This window comes from Rattus norvegicus, chromosome 2, assembly GCF_021556685.1.
Source record: "Rattus norvegicus strain SHRSP/BbbUtx chromosome 2, alternate assembly SHRSP_T2T, whole genome shotgun sequence".
Taxonomy (NCBI): domain Eukaryota; kingdom Metazoa; phylum Chordata; class Mammalia; order Rodentia; family Muridae; genus Rattus; species Rattus norvegicus.
In genome coordinates, this window is record NC_141535.1 from 174,602,988 (window position 1) to 174,624,921 (window position 21,934).

Here is a 21,934-nt window from a genome sequence, read left to right on the forward strand (position 1 = left end):
AAAACACACACACAATACACACACACACACACACACACACACACACACCACCACCACCACCACCACCACCACCACCACCACCAAATCTTTAGTTTAGAAAACTGAAGAGAAGGTTGGGGATTTAGCTCAGTGGTAGAGCGCTTGCCTAGAAAACTGAAGAGAAAAACAAAGAGAAATCAAGGGAGGGAGAATATCACCAGACATTACCTATTTTAGTCCTTTCTCTACAGTCCCCCTGCCTTCCAAACACATGCTTGTTTATAATGCTTTTTGGGTCTCTAGAAAGTTTCAACCTTGGTCTTTGGTTTCCTAAGACATTTCAAGTGTCTGGAACTATTATGGTATTTAGTGTATACTTACTCTGTACTTGAAGAGTGGTCTATAACAGTGAGAAGAGTCATTGCCCTTCCTGTGTGGTATGGAACCCAGTGTGAACAATCCACACAGAAACTGCGCTGTCGGGACCCAGCACAATGTGAACGACAGCTTTAGCCCATCTGTCAGGTTAGGGAACCTAGCAATGCTACAGAGACCTTGGGAAGCAGATGTTTGTATAGATGAACCCAGATATACCCGTCCACCAGCCCATGCTTTGCTCCATCCCTTGGAGCAATTTTCTTGCAGTAACAAGAGCAAAGAAGCATGAGGCAGGTTGCCATGTTCCTCCAAACCCGAGATCCTTCTTCCGGGAAAGCCATGGGCAAGTATTCATCTAAGACACAAGTATTTCCATCCTCTGACTTGGTTCATTCAGAGAAGTCCACCAATAGAATTTTCCCTTAACCTCCCAACTTCTTTCCTATCCATGTGGCTGCGTTCACTAGCCCCTGTTCATGAACCCAGGCAAAGTGGAACTGTCCCCACTTTACAGTCCTTAGCACTTCATGGCCCTCTCCAGAAAATGCTGCCATATCTAAACCAGGATTTTTATTTTCTTCCTCTTTCAGCTGGTGATGGGGGAGCTTCCGCCTAGCCATACTTATTTGGGAAGGGATGAAAAAGCATCAGACTGGGATTGGGGATTTAGCTCAGTGGTAGAGTGCTTGCCTAGCAAGCGCAAGGCCCTGGGTTCGGTCTCCAGCTCCGGAAAAAAAAAAAAAAGAAAAGAAAAAAGAAAAAGCATCAGACTGCGAGGCAATCATTGTTAATTTTTTCTCTATTGCCTTCGTCATTCTGGAGCAGGCTCTCGTATACCCCACATTTATGTAACAGTGGTGATGCTCTAAACACACATGGCTTCATGGTCAATGGAGCAAAAACTTCCAGTACGCAATGAATGGCTCAGGTCTCTGATATACTGTACTCAAGTATTCAGTGACTGTCATGACTCAATTTTAGCCAAGAGCTTTCTCCAAAAAAAATAAATAAATAAAAAGATAATAATTTATACACATTAACATACACACACAGGCAGTTATTTGAAATGTGTGTAGCTTTGCTTCATGACTCTCAATTCTGATTCTCATGTAAAGCTTGCTACAGATTTTACACAAGATCTTGTTTAACCAGGGCATTCTTAGGCCTTTTTTATCCAAAAGTGGGGAGGGGGATTCTAACTGAAGTGTAGCTTGCTCAAGGGTGCACATGCGTGTGTGGAAGCTTCGTGGGCTGGCCTGTCATTGAGTCAGGACAGAGCAGCCAAGAAGATACAGATGTTTCTGATACCTATAAGCTTCCATGTGTTGAGATTATAGAACCAAGAGTCCTCCTTTGTAGAACAAGAGCATTGACTTAACATTCTTAAAAGCATTATCCCCAGTACGTTGCAAAGTGAAAGTATGCTAGCTAGTCTTGGTTGTTGGTTGGGTTAATAAACCTAGGAGGTTAGTAAAGCATACCTCTGGCCACGTCTGTGAGGGTGTGTCTAGAGAAGATTAGCCCATGGGAGTTCCGGTATAACAAATGATGCCATCAGTTTATAAATTCAAAATTGTAAAATTACTAGTGGTTTGGGGATCTTTCTGCCTGCTGTTAGCAGTTGGTCACTAGGTACCTGTCCTTGGGGGCTATATCTTGCCCTGGCCCCTTTCTATTGCTTCCTCGCTATGTTTCCTGTCTCTCACGAGATAATTACTCTTCCACCTGTTCCTGTCTCTGTGACCCCAAGTGAGCAAGAAGATGCTTAGCTCTCTGAAACTGAGCCAAAACATGTCTTTTCTCCTGTAAGTTATTTCTGCCAGATATTTGGTCACAACTCCATAAAAGCAACTGAGGGCAAACTCAAGGAAGGGGAACTGCATGTTAATAGTGATAAAAAGAAAATTATAGCAGAAAATAGTTTGCAGAGGATAGAAGAACAGTGGCTGAATATAGTTTTAGTCTAAATGGACTGGTAACAGTACGTGCTAGGTCAAGGTATGAACACAGATATGTGGCTGACAGCATCGCTGGCTACTTTTTGATTAGATTGAAAGCTGCACTCAGCAGTGAACTGAGACAGACAAAGTTAAAACAGTATACTGGCTAAACTGACACAAGCTAAAGTCATCAGCGAGGAAAGACCCTCAGTTTTAAAAATGCCTCCATAAGATCAGGCAGTAGGCCTATGATCACTAATTTTTAAATTAGTGATCAATAAAGGAGGCCTCAGACCATTGTGGATGGTGCCATCCCTGAGCTGGTGGTTCTGGGTTCTATAGAAAGCAGGTTGGCCAAGCCAGGGGGAGCAAGCCAGTAAGCAGCATCCCTCCATGGCTACTGCATCGGCTCCTGCCTCCAGGTTCTTTACTCTGTTTGAGCCCCTGTCCTGGCTTCCTTTAGTTATGAATAGTAATATAGAAGTTTAAGCCAAATAAACCCTTCCCTCCCCAACTTGTCATGGTGTTTCATAGCAGCAATAGAAACACTAACTAAGACGGTGACATTCCTCTGCATGTGGGAAAGTATTCAAAGTGTGATAGAGATGAAATTGTCAAAGCAGTTTACTATGTGTGAACCACTCACGTAGACCATAACTGTTTCCTAATAGGACATTTCTTCCCATGCAATGATGAAACGATAATGACCTAAGTGCCAATATTTGGGAATTAAAATAAAAACAGGTCAAGGCTGGGCAAAGAAGCTGCTGCTGGCATGAAGCGGTTCCAAACAAGGAGGTACTCAGAACACTGTCCTGGCAAAGGAAGTTGGATCACATGACCACATAATAAGCAAGTCATCTCTTTACGAATTTAAACAAACTCAAATCATGTTTGTATCTTTATACATATTCATAGCTACTGCATTTTATTTAGTGCCAACTACAATTGTAACTGTACCCCAGACCTTCAGACCTAAACTCAAGCAGCTCCATGATGGAAATACCATTAAGGCCATAAAATTCAACACATGGACAGCACCACCTGCCAAAAACAAAAACACAGACCTAATCCACCAAAGCTCATAATTATTGTAAAGTCTTTAAATGTACTAACCTTGCCTTTTGGGCTCTGTAGTTCTGCTTCTGGCTAACTGTTCTTGTTAACTGAAGTATGTCAGCCCAGGATGTGGTTTTGTGCTTAAAAGTTCACCCTGAGAAAGGCTTGGGGCTACACTGGAACCCCAAACACCCAGTGTGGTTGCTGGCTGACTTATAAAGATTTTCTATTGGCTTACACCCATGGCCAAGTAGTCTTCTCTGGTGGATACCCACCACAAGATTTCGAGAGATCCCACCAAAATCACAGAGGCCAAGCCTTGAGAAACTAAAGGTCTTAGAGTTCTTTGGAGCATGTAAGAGTACAGTGGTCAGGGGACACCTGGACAGTACGCAATCTCAGATGTTCTAGGACTCCCCTTGATCAATCATGCCTAAAACTTCAGAGGAGTGTAACACCTTCACACCAAAAGGAACAAATTAGAAAGTTGCCCGGTCTGTCACCTCCAGGGTTAAGTCTGGTTAAGGCATCCTCTGGACACATAGGAGAGGTGAGACACATAGGACACTGCTGATCCAGTGTCCAGGATCCATGTGAGAAGCCACTGGATCTCTGCCAAACCCTGTTTGTTCAGGAGAATGCATATGTTGTGGCCACCCCTGATTCCTTTACTGTATGTCTCACTATGTGTTTTTCTATGTGTTTCTGTTGGTTCTGTTTCCCTGTTGGCTTTCTCTGGAATGAGACCCCCAGCTTAAGACCTGGTTCTGCCAGGTCACCCAAAGAAAGCCCAAAATGCCTGCCCACCTCCTGGAGTACTTGCTTGTTTTGCCACTTGGCTCCTGCTTGTGTTTCAGAGTTGTTGCCACCCCGTGTAGAAGCAGGGAGAATCCAAACATCTCATCTTGGGACCCCTGCCATCAGTCCTGTTACCCTCTTGTCTGATGATGCTCTGCTGGTGCAGGTGCTCGCCGTGGCTGTCACCAGATGAAATGTAAAACCGTGTATGTGGGAGATGCAGTAGTTGATTCCTTTGCTTTGTTTCAGGCCCTCTGCGTTCTATATAGGGATGGATTTCCCCCCAAGAGATTATGTTTGGAAGAACCCATATACATGCATACCACTTCCCCAGCTCAAAGACCAGCCATTTGTCTCTGAAGTCACTACATATCCTCTAGTCCTCCATCAAGGCTATTCACTCAACTATCTGAGAAATCCAGCTAAGCCCCAACTCTACCACCCATTTCCCAATGCTCAAGACCAGTGACATTATGTGGGTCAAGCAGGTAGCCAAAGGGGCACTGGAACCAACATGGTTCTCCACTCCTACAATTGTGAAGGTTGCCAGCATTATACCCTGGGTCCAACACAGTTTGTGTTTGTTCTTCTGTCTTCTATAATGCTGTCCCCTGACACCTATGGATTGACTGCCCGTTTCTACTTCCAGTCTCTATTCAAACACTGCCTCTGCTTCCGCCATGAGTTTTTCCCGCTCCATTTGGGTAAGTGCATGTCCCAGGCCCTGTCAAGCCCCCTCATCTGTTTCCATATTTCTCTGAGCACTTCTTACCCTCTGATATTAGTTCATGTTAGCTGTTCTACCTAAAATTAATCTCTATGAGAACAGGGGCCTTTACCTGCTGGGTTCTCTCACACATCTCCAGGGTATCTTTCAGAGACAAATATGTGGCAGGTACTGAAGCAACAGCAGCGAAACATAAGGCTTATGTAAGGCAGAGAGTATAAGGAGCTGAAATCTCTATTCTATAAACTCTACTATTTCTGTTACCCCATTCATATTTAATAAAAAAGAACACATGTTTATTGACATCTAACAGGTCTAACAGATGACCCCAGAGATCTTGGGGCTTCCCCCAAACACCATCTGTTGCTTCTGGGCTAAAAGGAAACCAGGTTCCTCCTATCCCACAATGCTGCCATTGTCAGGCTCCCAAATTCTCTACAAAAGCAGAGACGGTATGGAAAGTGACCCAGGAGGCTGTGTGGCCAGCACTGACTGTGACATTCCTCTGCCACAATTCCCTGCCTAATTAAGGGGAGGAAGGTGATCTGGTTACAGCCCAGGAAACAAAGGCTGTCAGTCCAGGCAGCACTACTACAATTTAGCCAGGGGAAAAATTTCAGGGACATTTTCCAAGAGCACATCACTCCCAGGGAAAGTGTTGACACGTGGAACCAGAAAAATCTAAATTCAAATTCAGGTCACACTGAACTATGTGACCTTAGTGGCTATGCAAGCGCTGTGACCTACATTCGAACTCTGACAAACTGAGATTGCTAAAGAATTCAATTAACGTGAATTCAGGAACTTGTGTTGAATGTGTGCAATCCGGAGTGCAAGGTGGAACATTTAACAGATGCTAATAATTAGGAAGAGGAGGGAGGAGGAGACCACGGGGAACAGAAGCAGTAAAAGAAATGAAGCTATAAACATTAATAAATAAGAGCCCACAATAAAGGTGGGCTTGCGAAGACACCTAAAGGCTTTGAATAGAAGTAGATGCTGTGGAGAGGCATGAGAGAGCAGGTGTGTCCTAGAAATCACAAGGATTCTAGTAGTACATTTGCATAATAAAATGGGTTTTCCTGGAAACCACTCAGTCCAGAAAGATTAGAAACAAAGAAACTCTAGTGTGCTCTGGAGCTGTGTCTTGAAAATGCAGGAGCTGCCGGCATCGTAAAGCTACACATTCAGCTCGCTGTACAGACGGCCTCTCTGGGATGGTAGAACGATGACTCTGGATAGCTGGAGATAGGGAGGGTTGGCTGTGGTCACTGTCATCTAGGTTCGAGGAGGAAGGCCAGAGCCACAGGTATGCTCAATGAAAGGGTGTGATATTCAGTTCAGACAGCTGGGCAAACAGTTGGTGTTTGGACGTTATCAACAGAGTCTAGGATGATACTCCCAGATACTTGTTTTGGGCAGCCGGATGTGTCGAGCAAAGAGGACCCAACAGACCGTTAGCCACTTGCAGTCTCTGCAATTGCTCTTCACGTCGCTCTTTCTCCACCCAGATCTAACGTTCTAAGCATGTTCCCAGGGCAACCAATTCCCCATAGGACCATCGCTTTGGGATCTAATCTTTGCTTTTCCTTTTAAAAGAATCGTGTATATTTTTGCAACTCTTCACCTCCGGCACTTACGAATCGAGCCACAGTTTACTTGTCTCCACAGTCCTTGCGGGCTGTGCGTCTCACAGCCTTTTCTCACGTGCCATCATCTTCTGTCAGCTCCCAGCAGTCCATCCCAGACAGCAAAGCACAAGCTGAGATGATAAGTATGAACATCCTTCACCCAAATGTTAGTTCAAAAGCCACAGAAAGAGGAACTCTGAGGTAAATATAGCACCCGTGTTTATACAAACGTAGGTTGTGTCACTTCCCAGAGGCATGGAAAAATTAACACCCCAAATATTTACATGAATTCTGGAGAAGAATAAAACCTCAGACCAGTGGCTTATTATTTTTTTTCTGACTTAAATATTAGAATTTCCACTGGGGGGTGGGGAAGAGGTCAGATGATTTGCACAGGGTCCCTTTCTAAGAACACAGCTATTCAGAACACCAGAATTCTATCCAGAAAGCTGCCCAGGAACTTCAAAAGAATAAGATGACCATGGAAACTGGCTGATGTGCAATGAAAAGACCAAATCCCTGTTCAAAACCCAAGGCAAAACAAGTAGGTAGAAGAGACAGGATAGAAACCTTTGTCTTTCCTCTGTGGACTCTCCTTTGACATTTTTATTTGCTAATTAATGTCATCCTAAGGAAAAATACAATTTGAAATATGAATGAATGTGAAAATTCCTGCTCTCATGTACATTTTCCATCTCTGACATTACCTCTCGGTGTAAGAGTGACTAGTTCATATATGGAACTGTCAAAATGAAACAGTCCCTATACTGTAGTTTGTAAACATATACGGGGTTGGGGATTTAGCTCAGCGGTAGAGCACTTGCCTAGCAAGCGCAAGGCCCTGGGTTCGGTCCCCAGCTCCGAAAAAAAGAAAAAAAAAACATATACACATTTCTCTTATGAGAGCAATGGAAACACAACTTTTTTAAAATAAACATTTCATCTGTTAACAATGTATATATTCTACCAATAGTTATTAAGGTTGAAGCAACGCCAAATGCCTCCTGATTTACCAGACTGACTGTTTAGCTAACATAAGGAACAGAAGTGACAGGGGAAAGAGTATTCTTCATGGTGGTACTTCTCAGAGTAGTATTGTTTTCTTTATGCAAGGAAAGCAAGTTCCATTTTGAGTTGAAAGCACAGCTTCATGGGGCTGTCAGTCATCTGTGTGATACGAGTTTTAAACTTGCTTAGAATCCCCTGACCTCCCTATGGAAGATGGGTCTATCTGGACATCCATATTCAGAGAACATTTGTACTAGCACTTTTCTCACTGGTGTGGTGAAGTACCAGAAAGGAACAATTTAAGGGATTTTAGTTCATGATTCCAGTAGGTATCATTCACTGTGGCAGGGAAGGCGTGAGAGCAGGGATGGGGGTGGAGTGGGTTGGGAGGGGGAGCTCCCAGTGTGGCAGTGGGAACAAGAGGCTGCCTGCTCACATGCAGACAGATTGGCAAGGAGACAGGGGGGTGCCAGCACTCAGACACCTTTCATCTTTGTCTTTCTATTCAGTTGTGCTTCCCTTGAGAAAAGTGTGAAAGTTCCCAGTAGATTTTTGTTTGTTTGTTGGCTGGTTTCTTTTTTTTATATGTGGTGGTTGTTACTGTTGTTGTTGATAATGATGCTGCTACTGTTGTTTTTCAAGACAGGGTCTCACTATGTAACTCCAGCTGTCCTAAAACTCACTATGTACACTGGACTGGTCTGGAACTCATGGGGGTCTGTCTGCCTTTGCCTCCTGAGTGCATGTGGCACTACATCCAGTTATCCAGTCAGTTTTTAATAAATCTTATTGTGTTGCTCAAACTTGATCCAAGTTAATTCTCACCCCAGCTGAGCAGCATCCCACTGACAGGTGCCTTTCCTCCCAACCCACCTCCATCCCCTGGGAACTCTGCCAGAACCTGTTTCAGACCTAGCTTTCCTCTTTCCTTCAAGCCCTCTCTGTCCTCTCTCCTGGCATACTCCCATTCCTTTGTGTCCACCTCCAGTATCAAGAAACAGTTTCTGCTGGAGCCCCCAGTGACCACACTGGGATGGAGCTCAGGGGGATGCTTGTATTAGTCAGGGTTCCCTAGAGTCACGGAACTTATGGGCAGTCTCTGTATAGTAAGGGAATTTGGTGATGACTTACAGTCTGTAGTCCAACTCCCCAACAATGGTCAGCAGCAGCTATGAGTGGAAGTCCAAGGATCTAGCGGTTGCTCAGTCCCACAAGCCAGGCAGGCAAAGAAGAGAGAGGATCTTCCTTCTTCCAATGTCCTTATGTAGTTCTCCAGCCTCAAGATCTCCATGCTAAGATCCAGGTCAGAAACTTTTATCTCCCAGCCTCAAGATCAGAATCACAAGTGACCCTTCCAATTCTAGATTGTAGTTCATTCCAGATATAGTCAAGTTGACAAGCTGGAATAGCCACTACAATGCTTCACAGTGTCCTTCCTGTCTTCCATTATGATCCATCCCATTTCCACCTTCAACTCTATAATAACAGTTGTCTCTCCTTCTACTTCAACTCCATTCACTGGAGATTCCAACTCTAATACAGACCTAGGGTCCTCCTAACCCTTTCAGCTCTACCTCTCCAGATTATTCTGTGTCTGCACATAATCTTATACTGCAACTGACTTGCAGGAACCCTTTCTACACCACACCCACACTCCCAAGGGACCCTGACTCTAGATGTGAGCAGGATCTCCTTAGATTCTTCCTCAATCTCATCTCAGCATTTCCTCTTAGCCTTTTGCTAGTTATTCCTTTCTGCCACCCACTGATCTGCAGAAGCACCCTATACCAATGGATTCTACACCCACCACACAGTCCTAAAATCCAGAGAGGTCAACAGAAGCAAAGGATGGAAATGCCCATGAACTTGGCAGGGTGATATCACAGCACTCGGGAGGCAAAAGCAGGCAGTTCTCTGTGAGTTGAAGGCCAGTCTGGTCTACATAGTGAGTTCTGGGATGTTCAGAGCTACATAATGAGATCTTGTCTCAAAACCAAGCAAACAAACATCCCCCTACCCACAAAAAAGAACATCAACACAACAAAAAGAAGGTCAGGTATTAGCATCAAGAATCACCTTAGTTATCCTAACTGCAGATGCTTAAACTCCAGTGCAAAAATACAAACATTAACTCCTTAGACACTCTGTGTCCACCAGAATGCAGTGTACTCACCACAAGAGTAGGCCCTGAGAACTGAAGTATTACTAAAGTATAAGATAAAGACTTCAAAAAGCAACTAGGAGTATGTTCAGGGGCCTTAAAGAGGATACAATCCCTTATGAAGACAGTGGAATGAAGTGATAGAAACAGTCCATGTCATGAAAGTAGAACTTGACAAAGAAATAGAATCAAAGAAAAAAACCCTACACTAAAATAAAACTGGAAATGAAAAATTTCGGAAGTCTAATAAAAACCTCAGAGAAAAACGTCACCAACAGTATAGGACGTGGAAGAGAGAATCTCAGGCATTGAAGGCAGGCAGAGAGATGGAAAGATCAGTCAAGGAAATGTTAAACTAAAAGGATCCAGGCACAAAATACCAAGAAAATCTGGGATACTATGAAAAAAAAAACTCTGAATAATAGAAATGGATCAAGGAGAAAAACCAAGATCAAAGCAACAGAAAATATTTTCAACAAAACCATAAAAGGAAATCTCCCTGACCTAAAGAAGGAGGTTCCCATCAAGGTACAAAAAGCATACAGAACACCAAGTAGACAGGACCAGAAGAAAAAATTGCCTAGGACATGTAAAAGTCAAAACACCAGACATTCACAACACAGACTATTAAAAGCATCAAGAAAACTCATCAGAGTAACAGTTGACTTCTCAGAGGGAATTTTGAAAGACAAAAGAGCCTGGGGCGATGCCGTTCAAGTACTGAAAGACTGTGGTAGCCAACCTAAATACTACACTGAGCAAAGCTATCTGTTTTGATCGAGGGAAAAAGTAAATTTCTCCACAACATAAATAGCCTGTAACAGACTGCATCCTACAAACCAAACCGAAAGAAAATACGAGAGTCATTATTTCAAGCTGAAGAGATGAATGTGCATAGCAGAGAGACAGAGGAATGAAATACAAAGATATAACTATTGAAACATAAAATGCCACTGAGAATACAAGCAACAACACCAAAAAATTAATAACACGATGCCCACAACCAATATGCACATATCAGTAATAATTTCAAATACCAGTGGCTTCAATTCTCCAACCAAAAGATACACACTGAAAGAATGGATTAAGAAACAGAATCCATCTATCTGTTGTCTACATGAAACATGTCAGTTTTAAAGAGAGGCATCAGCTTAGAGAAAATGATGGATAAAAGTTTCCAACCAGAGATGTGTCAGAGGGCCGCCCACCCGCCACCACGTGACCTGCCCACAGCTGAAGCTACTACAATGTACAAGTATGCAGTGAAGAGATGGGAGAGAGAGAAGAGCACTATGAAGAGAGGCAGAACTGGAGAGGTGAAGATAAGATTCCACACTGTAGGGGTTGGGGATTTAGCTCAGCAGTAGAGCGCTTGCCTAGCAAGCGCAAGGCCCTGGGTTCAGTCCCCAGCTCCGGAAAAAAAAAAAGAAAGAAAAAAAAAAAGATTCCACTCTGTACCCTTACAGGTTGTTATGAATGTTCTTAAGGGATGGATGTGTACAGGGCTTTGTATGTTTAGGTGGGCAATTATATCTTATCAATTGGGTCAAAGGTTATTGTGTTGTGTGTTCTTTCATGTGGTGATTTAAGTGTAAGAGAGTGTGTGGCGGCTGAGACACTGAGCAGCCTGCTGTGGGAACTGGATAGGTAGAGAGATTGCTGCCAGGCTCAGAGAGAGGCCATTGGCAATGTGATACGGGATGGAGCAGAGCGGGTGAGACTAAGATATCCAGGAGATATCTTAGGGCACTGCAGTGTAGATCTATTGGGGGATGAAAGATACCCTTTTATTTCTTATATTTTTACAACAACACTCTCTCTACTTGGAGATGACATGATAGTATACATTAGAGATCCCAAAATTTCTACCAGAAAACTTATAGAAAAATAAGCAAACTTCGTCAGTGTGACAGTATACAGAGTCAACTTGCACAAATTAATAGCTTTTTTTTTATAAGGCAACAACAAACATACAAAGAGGAAGATCATGGACACACTTCAATCCACAGTAGCTCAAAGAAAATAAAACAGTAAGAATAAACCAAGGGAGGGAAGGAGCTCTATGATGAAAACAACGTTAGAACTCCCAAGAAAGATGAGGAAAGACAGTGGAAAGACATCTCATACTCATGGAGTGGTAGAATTAACATTATGAAAAATGGCCATTTTACCGAAGCTATTTACAGATTCAAGGCAATCCAAATCCAAATCCCATCTCACTCTTCACATAGAAAAGAAGGAAAAAAAATGTCCTAAAATTTATATGGAACAATAAAAGACCTCAGACAGACAAAACATTCCTGGCCAAAAAGAATAATGCTGGGGGGATTACCATTCCAGATCTTAAGATATATTCTAGAGCCAAAGTAGTAAAACACTATAGTACTGTCATAAAACCAGATACATACCAAATCAAAGTCATAAACACGAGTTCCCATTACTTGTAATTGACAAAGAAGCCAAAAACATAAGCTGGAGAAAAGACAGCATCTTCACAAATAGTGCTGGGGAAACTGAATGTCACACGTGGAAAAATAAAACTGCATTAAAACTAATGGCAAATGGATCCAAGACCAAAACGTGAAATCTCCAACACTGAAGCTGCTGGAAGAAAACAGGCAGCACCTACATGATGTAGGTGTAGGGAAGGTCTTCCTAAATAGGACCCCACTTGCTCAGAAAGTAAGGCCAATGACTAACACTCAGGACTTCATGAAACTAAAAAGGATCCGCACAGCTAAAGACCCAATCAACTGAGTGACCCCAGAGAATGGGAGAGAGTCTTTGCCAGCTGTATATCTGATGGAGGATTAATATCCAGAATAGACAAATAACTAAGAAAAAGAAAGATTTTTTAAAAAATGAATGACCCATTCCAAAAAAAAATAATGGACTTGGGACATAGAAAGAGAAGTTTCAAAAGAAAAAAAAATGTTCATCATCTCTAGCAATCAGTGAAATGCAAGCCAAAACAAGTTTGAGATTTTATCTAACCCCAGTCAGAACAGCAAGGAGGGATGAACAACTGACAGCGAATGCTGGAGAGGACACAGGAGAAACAGTTATTTGGAAGGATTATGCTGGTTGGTGCCCCTCACTCACTGTCGGTATGGCTGCACACCAGGACAGCTACTCCCAAAATCAATGTAGAGACTTCTCAAAAGCTAACAATAAGTCTACCCTATGACCCAGCTATACCACCATCCTATGTCACAGATGTTTGCCCCTTCGTGCTCGTTGCTACTCAATAGATAGGAGATGGAAGCTACCCGTACTTACTGATGAGTGGGTGACAAGAATGAGGTACAATGCACTAGGAAACACTATCCATCTGTAAATAAAAATGAAACCATGAATTCTACAGGTAAGTCTGTGGAACTAGAAAAGATCATGCTGGGTGAGATAATCCTGCCCCTACAAATGTTCCCTCTTCCTGGAAGCTCCTAATACTCAGAGGTGAGTCCAGAGCCCATAGCAATTGCAGAAGCCAGGAGAGGAAAACTTTGCCAGGATAGGAGGCATCAGGATGCAACAGAGGGGAATAAACAACAGGGTATTAGCAAGTAGATCATGGAAATGGGAAAGGGATCTTAGGGAAGGGGAAGGGGTAGGTAAAATAGCAATATGGATGTCTGAAAAAGCCACAACTCTTACCTAAAAAATAAAACCCTATAATTCACATAGTTAAGTGTATAACTATACATGTATAGTTTTAATAAATTTTTCTCATCTGGGCTGAGGTTGCTCCCTCCAAGACCCAAAGACCATCTAACAAAACCCCCATTATACGACATGACGAGCCCTCTCTTGTCCAGGGCTATCGAAGAGATTCCCAAGATGTACAGCCTATTGCTATTACCTTTGGTTGCCCCCGCCCCAGAGGTAGAATTTAAGTTCCTATTGCTGAAGAAATGACTTTCTTCAGATACAGGGCTTGAGCTGTGACTAACCTGAATGCCCCGTCTCTGAGACTTAGCATTCATGGTATCAGAAAGCACTGTGCAAACTTCCAAAGGTGGAAGGCAACCAGCAGTCCCATTCAGCTGTGACCAGCCTGGCACAATATCCTATGGACATAGCATTGGCACTCATGTGTTGGCAGTGGTCAACAGCTCTGTCATTGGACTGGAGATGTAGTCAACAAGAAGAATACCATGCCTGGTACTGAAAACCCCAGCTCGCCACTCAATGCAGGTGAAATCATGGTTCTTGGATGGGAATCTCCAACCACTAATTTACTAACCAACACAATCCCTCCACTGACCTTTAACTGTTTGTCTTTTATACCCATGGTTAAGTGTAGTCTTTCCCCATCAAGGAAACTTCTCTTTGCAACAGATGGAGATCTCTACTGAAAACCACGACCAATCAAAATGCAACATTTTTGGAGCCCAGTCCCAGTGAATACATCTGCAAAACACCCCACACCTAAATTCTCAAAGAAATGTCCAAAACTGGGGCAGAAAGATCGTAAGAGCCAGAGGATCGGGGGCCTTGCTGTTGATTGTGTCTCCTACTAATGTCAGAAGCTGCATCTGGAAAGTCTCATGAATTTGACTACCCACGCGTGATCTGAACAAAGACGATACCGATAGTCATGCCTGATAAATGAGAAAGGCTCAGAAGGCCTCAACCCAACACAAAGGACTACAGGCAACTGAGTAAAGCTTGGGTGGAGCAGGTGGCCCGCCCCAGGGAGGCGCACACTAATTGGTTGTCCTGTGCTAAATGATCAGCCCTGAAAACATGCATATAAGTGACATTATAAGGACTCGACATGCTACACTTAGGAATGTTTATGTATATGCAAATACATATATGCATGCGATAACAATAAAGAAAGCATGAGTTTAAAGGAGAGTGGGGAAGTGTATATGGGTGGGTTTTGAGGGAGGAAAGGGAAGAGAGAAAGGTTTTAATTAAATTATAATCTCAAAAATAAACAACAAAAGACTATACATGGACTGACCCAGGGCTCCAGCTGCATATGTAGCAGAGAATAGCCTTGTTGGGGCACCAGTGGAAGGGGAAGCCCTTGGTCCTGCCAAGGTTCAACCCCCAGTGCAGGGGATATGGGGGAGCAATAAGGGGGATGTATAGGAGGAATACCTGCATGGGGGAGGGGAAGGGGGAGGGATGGGGGCTTATGGACAGGAAACCGGGAAGGGGAATAACATTTGAAATGTAAGTGAAGAAATATATCTAATAAAAAAATTAAAAAATAAATAAATAAACAACAAAAAGGACAAATTGAACCTTGAGGAAAGATAACTATTTTAAGTGTTGGCACATTTCACAAAATAACTCCAAATTTTAAAACAAAACAAAAAAAAGAGGTATAACTCACAATTATGGTGAGAAATTTTACCATAATTTTCTCACTAATTGATTAGAAAAAAAACTGAGAACAGGATATTTGAACTGCTATACACAATAGAGGATAATATGATTGACAATAAAATTCAGCACCAATACTTAATCCATTTTTCTACTAATGAAAATACAGAATGTTTAGGAAATCTGGCTTGTGCTAGTCTATAAAGCAAGCTTCAATAAATTTATAAACTGAAACTGTAAAATGTGTTCTCAGAACACAGTAGAATTGAACTAGAGATCAATAACAAAAGAAAATTTTTTCCAAGAGTTTTAAATTATAGCAATATGCTTCAAATTATACCATTGACCATAAAGGAAATCTGAATGAAATTTAAATATTTTGAAGACAATGACCATAGAAGTATGACATGTTGTTGCATGTAGTTTTAAAAGACAGGCCTTTCCCCAGGGCCGCAGCTATGCTATCAGCCCTCAAGGCTCCCTTTTGTTCCACCCAGACTAGCTCTGGATCCTCCCCCAGGCCTAACCTGAGACCCTTGATTTTATGTATGTGAGCACATTATTACTGCCCTCAGACACACCAGAAGGGGCATCAGATCCCATTACAGATGGTTGTAAGCCAGCATGCGGTTGCTGGGAATTGAACTCAGGACCTCTGGAAGAGCAGTCAGTGCTCTGAACCGCTGAGCCATCTCTCCAGCCCCTACCTGAGACCCTTACATCCGTGGATAAAACACACACACACACACACACACACACACACACACACACACACACACACACAGCTTGTCACTTTACAACTTGCCTTCCATGGCATAATTGCTGGCCACAGATAACTCCTGCCTGGAAATGCATGCCTTTACTAATTTATTATCTCTGTTTCTCCTCCTGCCCTAAACTTAGTGGCTTGTTCCACCAGCCCCTGCCAAACATCGTTGACCACCTGCTCATAGCAGAGGCTGCAAGCCCTGAGGCTTTACATGATAGCTGTGTCCTTCTTCCTCCAAAGCATGGTAGAAAAAGCCTCTTTCTTTCCTTGCCTCTCCCTTTTCCTCCCAGAGCCAGGAAGTCCTAATTGTACCCCTCTGCCCAGCAATTGGCCTCCGGCCTTCTTTATTGACAAATCAAGAGCCAATTGGGGAAATAGCCTTAGCAACAGAACCTCCCCTTACAACATGTCAAAACAGATGTTGCAGTTTCAAGCCACACTTAGACGAAATGTATAGCATAAACATATATTTTAGAAAAAAATGAATTTAAAAACAAGGACATAAATGTCTCTATATGAAGTTCTTCAAACACAAATTAAATTTTAAAAGGAAGAATTAAGAAAACAACAAAGATCAGAAAATAATGAAACAGAAAACAGAAACACAGTATAGCAAACCTACAAAGTCAAAGGTTCTTTGAGGGAGCTAACTCCATACATGAGTCCCTACAGAGACAGATAAGAGGCAAAGGAGATTTCTTTTTAGCAGACATGATTATCAACTAGGAAAGGAGAGGAGGATCCTTGCTGTGTCCTGTGAGATGCTGCAGACATCACAGACACTGGGGACACTGCGGGACAGTGTAAACTACGTTGCGATTTGGAAACATAATCGAGCAAACTCCGGGAAGAACACAATTTACCAAACCTACACAAAAAGAAATAAAGTATCTGAATAAACCCATATTACTTTCAAGATTCAGTCTGTAATAAATTATCTTCCTAACGCCACATCAAGAAAATAAAATGCTAGTTAACTTAAATAGTAAAACCATCCAAATACTTACGGGATAAGCAACACTCGCTTTACAAAAACTCTTCAAAAGAATGCAAAAAAAAAAAACACCCTGATTTATGAGGCTGCTATAATTTTGATACAGATAATAAAGAATTGCAGGTTTGTCTTTCTTGCGGACACAAATGCCAAAACCCAAAACCAAACTTAGAAGCCAAGGTCAATAGACACATATCACAGACAAGCTGAGTACAGACTTGACCTCACATTTTCAATTATCATTGTAATTTGGCATATTGACAAAGAGAGAGAGGGAGAGGAAGGAAGGGAGAAATGGAGAGAGAGAGAGAGAGAGGGAGAGAGAGAGAGAGAGAGAGAGAGAGAGAATCATGTAGTCATAACATAAATGCAAAACTGATGTTAACAAAAACACAATTTCTATTATTTAGGACAAACTCTTAGTGAACTAAAAAATAGAAGTCTATGTCCTTAATGTGATGGAAAACATTCATCGAAATGCTGTGCTCTGAATGTGAAATGCCCCTCACCAACCTGGGTCTTCGGACATTTATCCCCAGGGTGTGGAAACCTTTGATATGGGTGACACGGCTGAGGGAGGTGAGTCACTTGTGGCTCAGATCTTTGAGGACTGTAACCCAGAACCGCACAGTGAAGCTCTCTGCTACCCAAACGCGCCACTGCAGTAATCCGTGTCTGCCAGGCCAAGGCCATCCAGCTCCCCCACAAGACATGCAGCCACTTAACCTCTCTGCCATGAGCTTGCTTCTGTTGGGTGTCTAGTCTCAGCAAGGAGAAAGGTTACTGATTTAAAAGCCTCAGGTTGATGAGAAGCTCTGGATGGGAAAGTTGACTGATAACATCTATGGGCTGTTAGTCCACTGATAGGAGCGGACGTCCAGTATCTCGAGACTGCCCCAGAACTGACCTGCAGCCCTTTCCTGCCCTTTAAAACTCCTGTGCCACTTGTACACAGTCCCTACTCCCACATAGACTGTGGGTCTTCAGTTGTTCTGACTGAAGAAACAGTTCTGCTTCTGGAAATGTCTGTTTCTTTTATTTCCAAGTTGCTTCCGCCAAACCCAATCCGACAGTTAACTAATACACTCAACATCCTCTTTTGAAGAAAACTGTAACTGAACTCAGTACAGAAGGAACCTTAGTCAAGTCAATCAAGAGTATCTCCCAACAATACTCCCAGAAAACATCGTATTTAAGGTGGGATACTAAGTGCTTTCCCTGTGAGACCAAGAGTATGCCACTACCTCAACACCAGGCTGAAGTTCAACCTCAAGGTGATAGTCAGAGGGAAATGGGATCTAAGTGTTTTAAAAGTAACAATAGAATTGTCAGTATTCCCAGGCAATGGACTTGTGCATGCAATAAATTTAAAAGAACCCAGGTTGTAGAATGAACCAAATTTCTGCGAGTCCAGCTGCATAAAGTGTCCCAATCAGGGTTTCTTAAGCTTTATCTACTCATTACCCCAGATAGTGGGTGCATCAACCAAGTATACATATATCAAGCATTTATTGGTAATAAGTCATAAAGAAATTTATTTTTAAACAGTTCTTTTATATACATATTATTTTACCATTTACTAAAGATGAAAGAGAATTTGTAAGTGATGATATGGGAGTGTTTGTTTTACATGAAGAATTACCTCTTGGCTGAATGTTCACACAAATTCAATATTTCTTCAGAGCTTGTTAATAATTTTATAATCATCGCTGTAGAGAACACTGCTTCACATAACTGTGATGTTCAAAATGTCAGGGGTATTTTGGTGCCATTTTAGAAACTGGAAATCCTGTACTGATTCAAAGCAGAAATTCATTCAATGAATCACAACTCAAGCAGCCATTTTAAAAACATATATTTACTTCTGGGGGGGCCATGACCATACAGAGGGAGACCAGCAGGGATTGGCACCCTCCTCCCACTCTGTGGGTTTCAGGAATCAAGTTCAGCTATTCAGACTGACCATAAACACCTCTCTCTTCAGAGCCATTTTGCCAACATAGTACAATCCAAATATGTGCTAATCTGACACATGCTAAGGAAAGTTGGTAGGAAAATGCTCAGCCTTTATTTTCAATAATTAAACCATTATATGTACAGTAAGAATGCAGAAGCTTATAATATATAAAAAGTCTGAGCTTCGGAGAGAGATCTTGGTGCTGGGTGGAGTGGTAGCATACACATTGTAAAACACACAGGTTGTATGCTCAGTACCAAGGCCACAGTGAAGTCCCATCATGCAGCAGGGGCAACCACTGACAGAATTGCTCTGTATTCGTTACATGTGTTTCATTTTGGGTTGATTTGGAGTCCGTATACATTCAAAAACATTTGCTGTTGCCAGAGTTCTCACAATCCCCACAACCAGTTATGTGATCCCATGTGAGGCTGTGGTGTAAATCCTCTGCACTAAATATAAAAACATGTTCACTTAAGATACACACAGACATTAGCTATCACGGTATTATAGATATCCAGAGACAAGCTGAGAATACTCTCATGACCTTGGAGTATACACAGTTTCTGCAGGGGTTGTAAAAAAATCCCTAGCCATAAATGGAAGGATGACTAAATTCTTCTGTACCAAATCTGAAATAATACTTCATAAGAAGGCAATAGCCATGACCAAGAAGGGGACCCAGAGTAAGAAAATATGTCTCACAAATGTGTCCAAAAACTTACCTCCAGAATTTAAAGAACTACAAAACGGGATGAGAAAGATGAGGGATTTGAACAAACATTTCCCATTTTAAGGTAAGTTATTTAACATACCATTTAAACCATGTGCTAGGTACAACACCTCTCATCTCAGGACTTGGCAAATAACTGAGTTAAAAAGCCAGCCCAGTCTACGGAGTGGATTCCAGTGGATACAGTAAGATCTCTTTTAAAAATCAATTAGCCATATAATATGAAAAAGTGAGAATCTCAAAATCCATGGAAATGAATAAAATGTACAAGGTGAGCACATACCTGCTGCTGCATGGTGGTGCTCCCACTGACTCAGTCCGACCAGAAAGTCAGTCAAGCATCACTTTCTGAACTAGACACAGTATTGCCTGCTGGGTAATCAGGAATCCCGCCCCAAGTGCGTGTCCAGTAGAAATGTGTACGCATATCCACAGGAGACATGCGGAATACTCACAGCCATGCTGTCTGTCTCAGCTCCAAAAGCATTTTACCTGCTTCCTTTTGAGAGTCTCCTCCCGAGCTGTGACAGATTAATCTGCTTATTTCTGTGTGTATTCCTCAGGGCACAGTGATGTTGATATGGCATAAATACCCGAGACACTGATATGTATGAAATGAAATATCTCTTTGGGAAGACCCAGGTCTGAGTCCAGAAAGAAACTATGGGAAAAGCGGTCTCTGTAAGAAAGAAAACATCATTTCTCATTACAGGGGATTTTGTTGACACATTGTCAGGATAGAAACTCTACTTTTAAAAAATTAGATTTAAAATTAAAAGCAATCCACTCACATCGTAATTTAAAAGGGGGAAATAAGAGAAAGATAAAATGGAATGCCTATTTCCCCCTTGATTTCTCAACTATAACTGCTGATTTAGTACATTCCCTAGGGGGAGTATCACCCTGAGAGTTTTTCATACACACACACTCCATTTCTGACCTCTGCTCCACCTCATTTTCTCTCTCCCAGCAGCTGAGGTGGTCTCGCCCTTTGCGTCTGCATAGTTTAGCCTCTCCATTAATGGTGTTAGTGTACAATCCCATAGCCATGATTATGTATGACGCTTATGTGCTCAGACAGTGACAAATGACAGACATCTTTTATAGAACCATCTTCTCAACATTTCCTTGAGGTATTTTCCCCAACATCAAAATGTGGTGTTGAGAGCATGTGATTTTTAAAACCCCAAAGTTTTCACTTTGGCTGTAGGGCACGAAACTAATTAACAGTTGAATACAGGTGCCCCTACTTCCTGTTTCTGATTCTAGATACACTCAACTGTTTAAGAAGAGCAGTTTCCCAGATTTCTCCTTGGAGCTGTTACTGACTGCGGTGCAAGCAAGAGCAGGAGGGAAGCACGACCTCTGAGCAAATGCCCGGTTCCTTCTCATGCGGTGTGGCGTTCACACAGCTGTGGCTGACTCTCCTGGTTGTGAGTGAGTAGATGGCTTAATATGGGGATAGAGCGGGTAAGGCAACATCCCTCTCCACCATGGGTCTGGTCCTCTCTTGACTTTCAGCTCCTCACTTTCCCCATGCCAGACTATGTTCCCCAACTTTACTGAACAGCTCAGAATTTCCTCTCCTGAGCCCAAAGAATGGAGTCACAGGTTGAAAAAAAAATCCTTCAATTGACAGAAAGAAACTGTAACAATAGCAATAGAGTTTCGCTTTCTTTTATTTCTTTAACAATACTTTACAAAGCATACAAAGTGAATCACACTTGCTTGTTCATAATCTCTTATTCAGATGAGAACTATATTTTAATCCTTTGTGGACAGGCTAGACCGTGATCTTGTACCTAAGATAACGAGGGATCTGCATCGAGGATAGCTCTTTTTGCGCATTAGTGAAAGTCATGAGCAGGACTGGGCGCCATAAGACAAGTAGGGAAATCAGAAAGGAGAGGTAGCTGCAGCAGTGGCTATGCCACTGCCCGTGGATATGTGTACATTTCTGTCAGCTCGTGCCTGCAAAGTGTTTCTAATTTTTAGAACTAATTTTTAGAATTAAATGTGGGTCCATCTATTAAAAAAAATCAAAGAGCCGTCTACGAACAGCATTGTATGCAATGCTGAGGATGATGGGCTGTTTTGTGTCTACGAAGGTCAGCTACAGAAGAGGTCTCAGCAAAGCCAGTGTACAAGAAACAGCTGGGAAACACAATTCTAGTAAAAAAAAAAAATCCCAGTGGACGGCACAGACAGATCATTATCTACATACAAGTCAGCTGATAAATAGCTCCTGAAACTTGAGGAGTAAGCAGCAGATGGGGCAAGGCCCACCAGAAGCAGAAGCACATCTGAACATGGTACTTAAGAAGCCAGGGAGAGGAGGGAAGGGAAAGGGAGGGGAAGAGAGGACAGGACAGGACAGAAGAGGAGAGAAAGGTGTCAATATGGTGCACTGTGGGCTAAGGTTAGAGTTTGGATTCAAATCTGTGTTACCACCTATTAGCCACT

The 21,934-nt window shown here is 42.4% G+C and overlaps 1 protein-coding gene and 1 long non-coding RNA gene across 40 annotated transcripts in view; one reads left to right on the forward strand and one right to left on the reverse strand.

Moving 5' to 3' along the window:
- The window catches only part of LOC108350053 (uncharacterized), a 54,090-nt gene extending 37,224 nt beyond the window's left edge, over positions 1-16,866 (reverse strand). For 8 of the 25 annotated variants that reach the window (XR_015676126.1, XR_015676094.1, XR_015676108.1 and 5 more), the window contains exon 1: positions 3,414-3,545. This is a non-coding gene — a long non-coding RNA (uncharacterized LOC108350053). Of the gene's footprint in view, positions 1-3,201; positions 3,342-3,413; positions 3,546-4,163; positions 4,416-4,993; positions 6,644-8,651; positions 9,162-12,960; positions 13,013-16,794 lie in introns of those variants that run through there. The other 17 variants (XR_015676157.1, XR_015676140.1, XR_015676132.1 and 14 more) reach the window with 7 other exon arrangements.
- A 3,521-nt stretch (positions 16,867-20,387) lies between these two features.
- The window catches only part of Fcrl5 (Fc receptor-like 5), a 31,947-nt gene continuing 30,400 nt past the window's right edge, over positions 20,388-21,934 (forward strand). For 4 of the 15 annotated variants that reach the window (XM_087633406.1, XM_087633424.1, XM_087633398.1 and 1 more), the window contains exon 1: positions 20,685-20,908. In XM_087633406.1, coding sequence (XP_087489532.1) covers positions 20,845-20,908 — 64 coding nt within the window. In that variant the 5' untranslated portion in view covers positions 20,685-20,844. The other 11 variants (XR_015668698.1, XM_087633393.1, XM_087633362.1 and 8 more) reach the window with 8 other exon arrangements.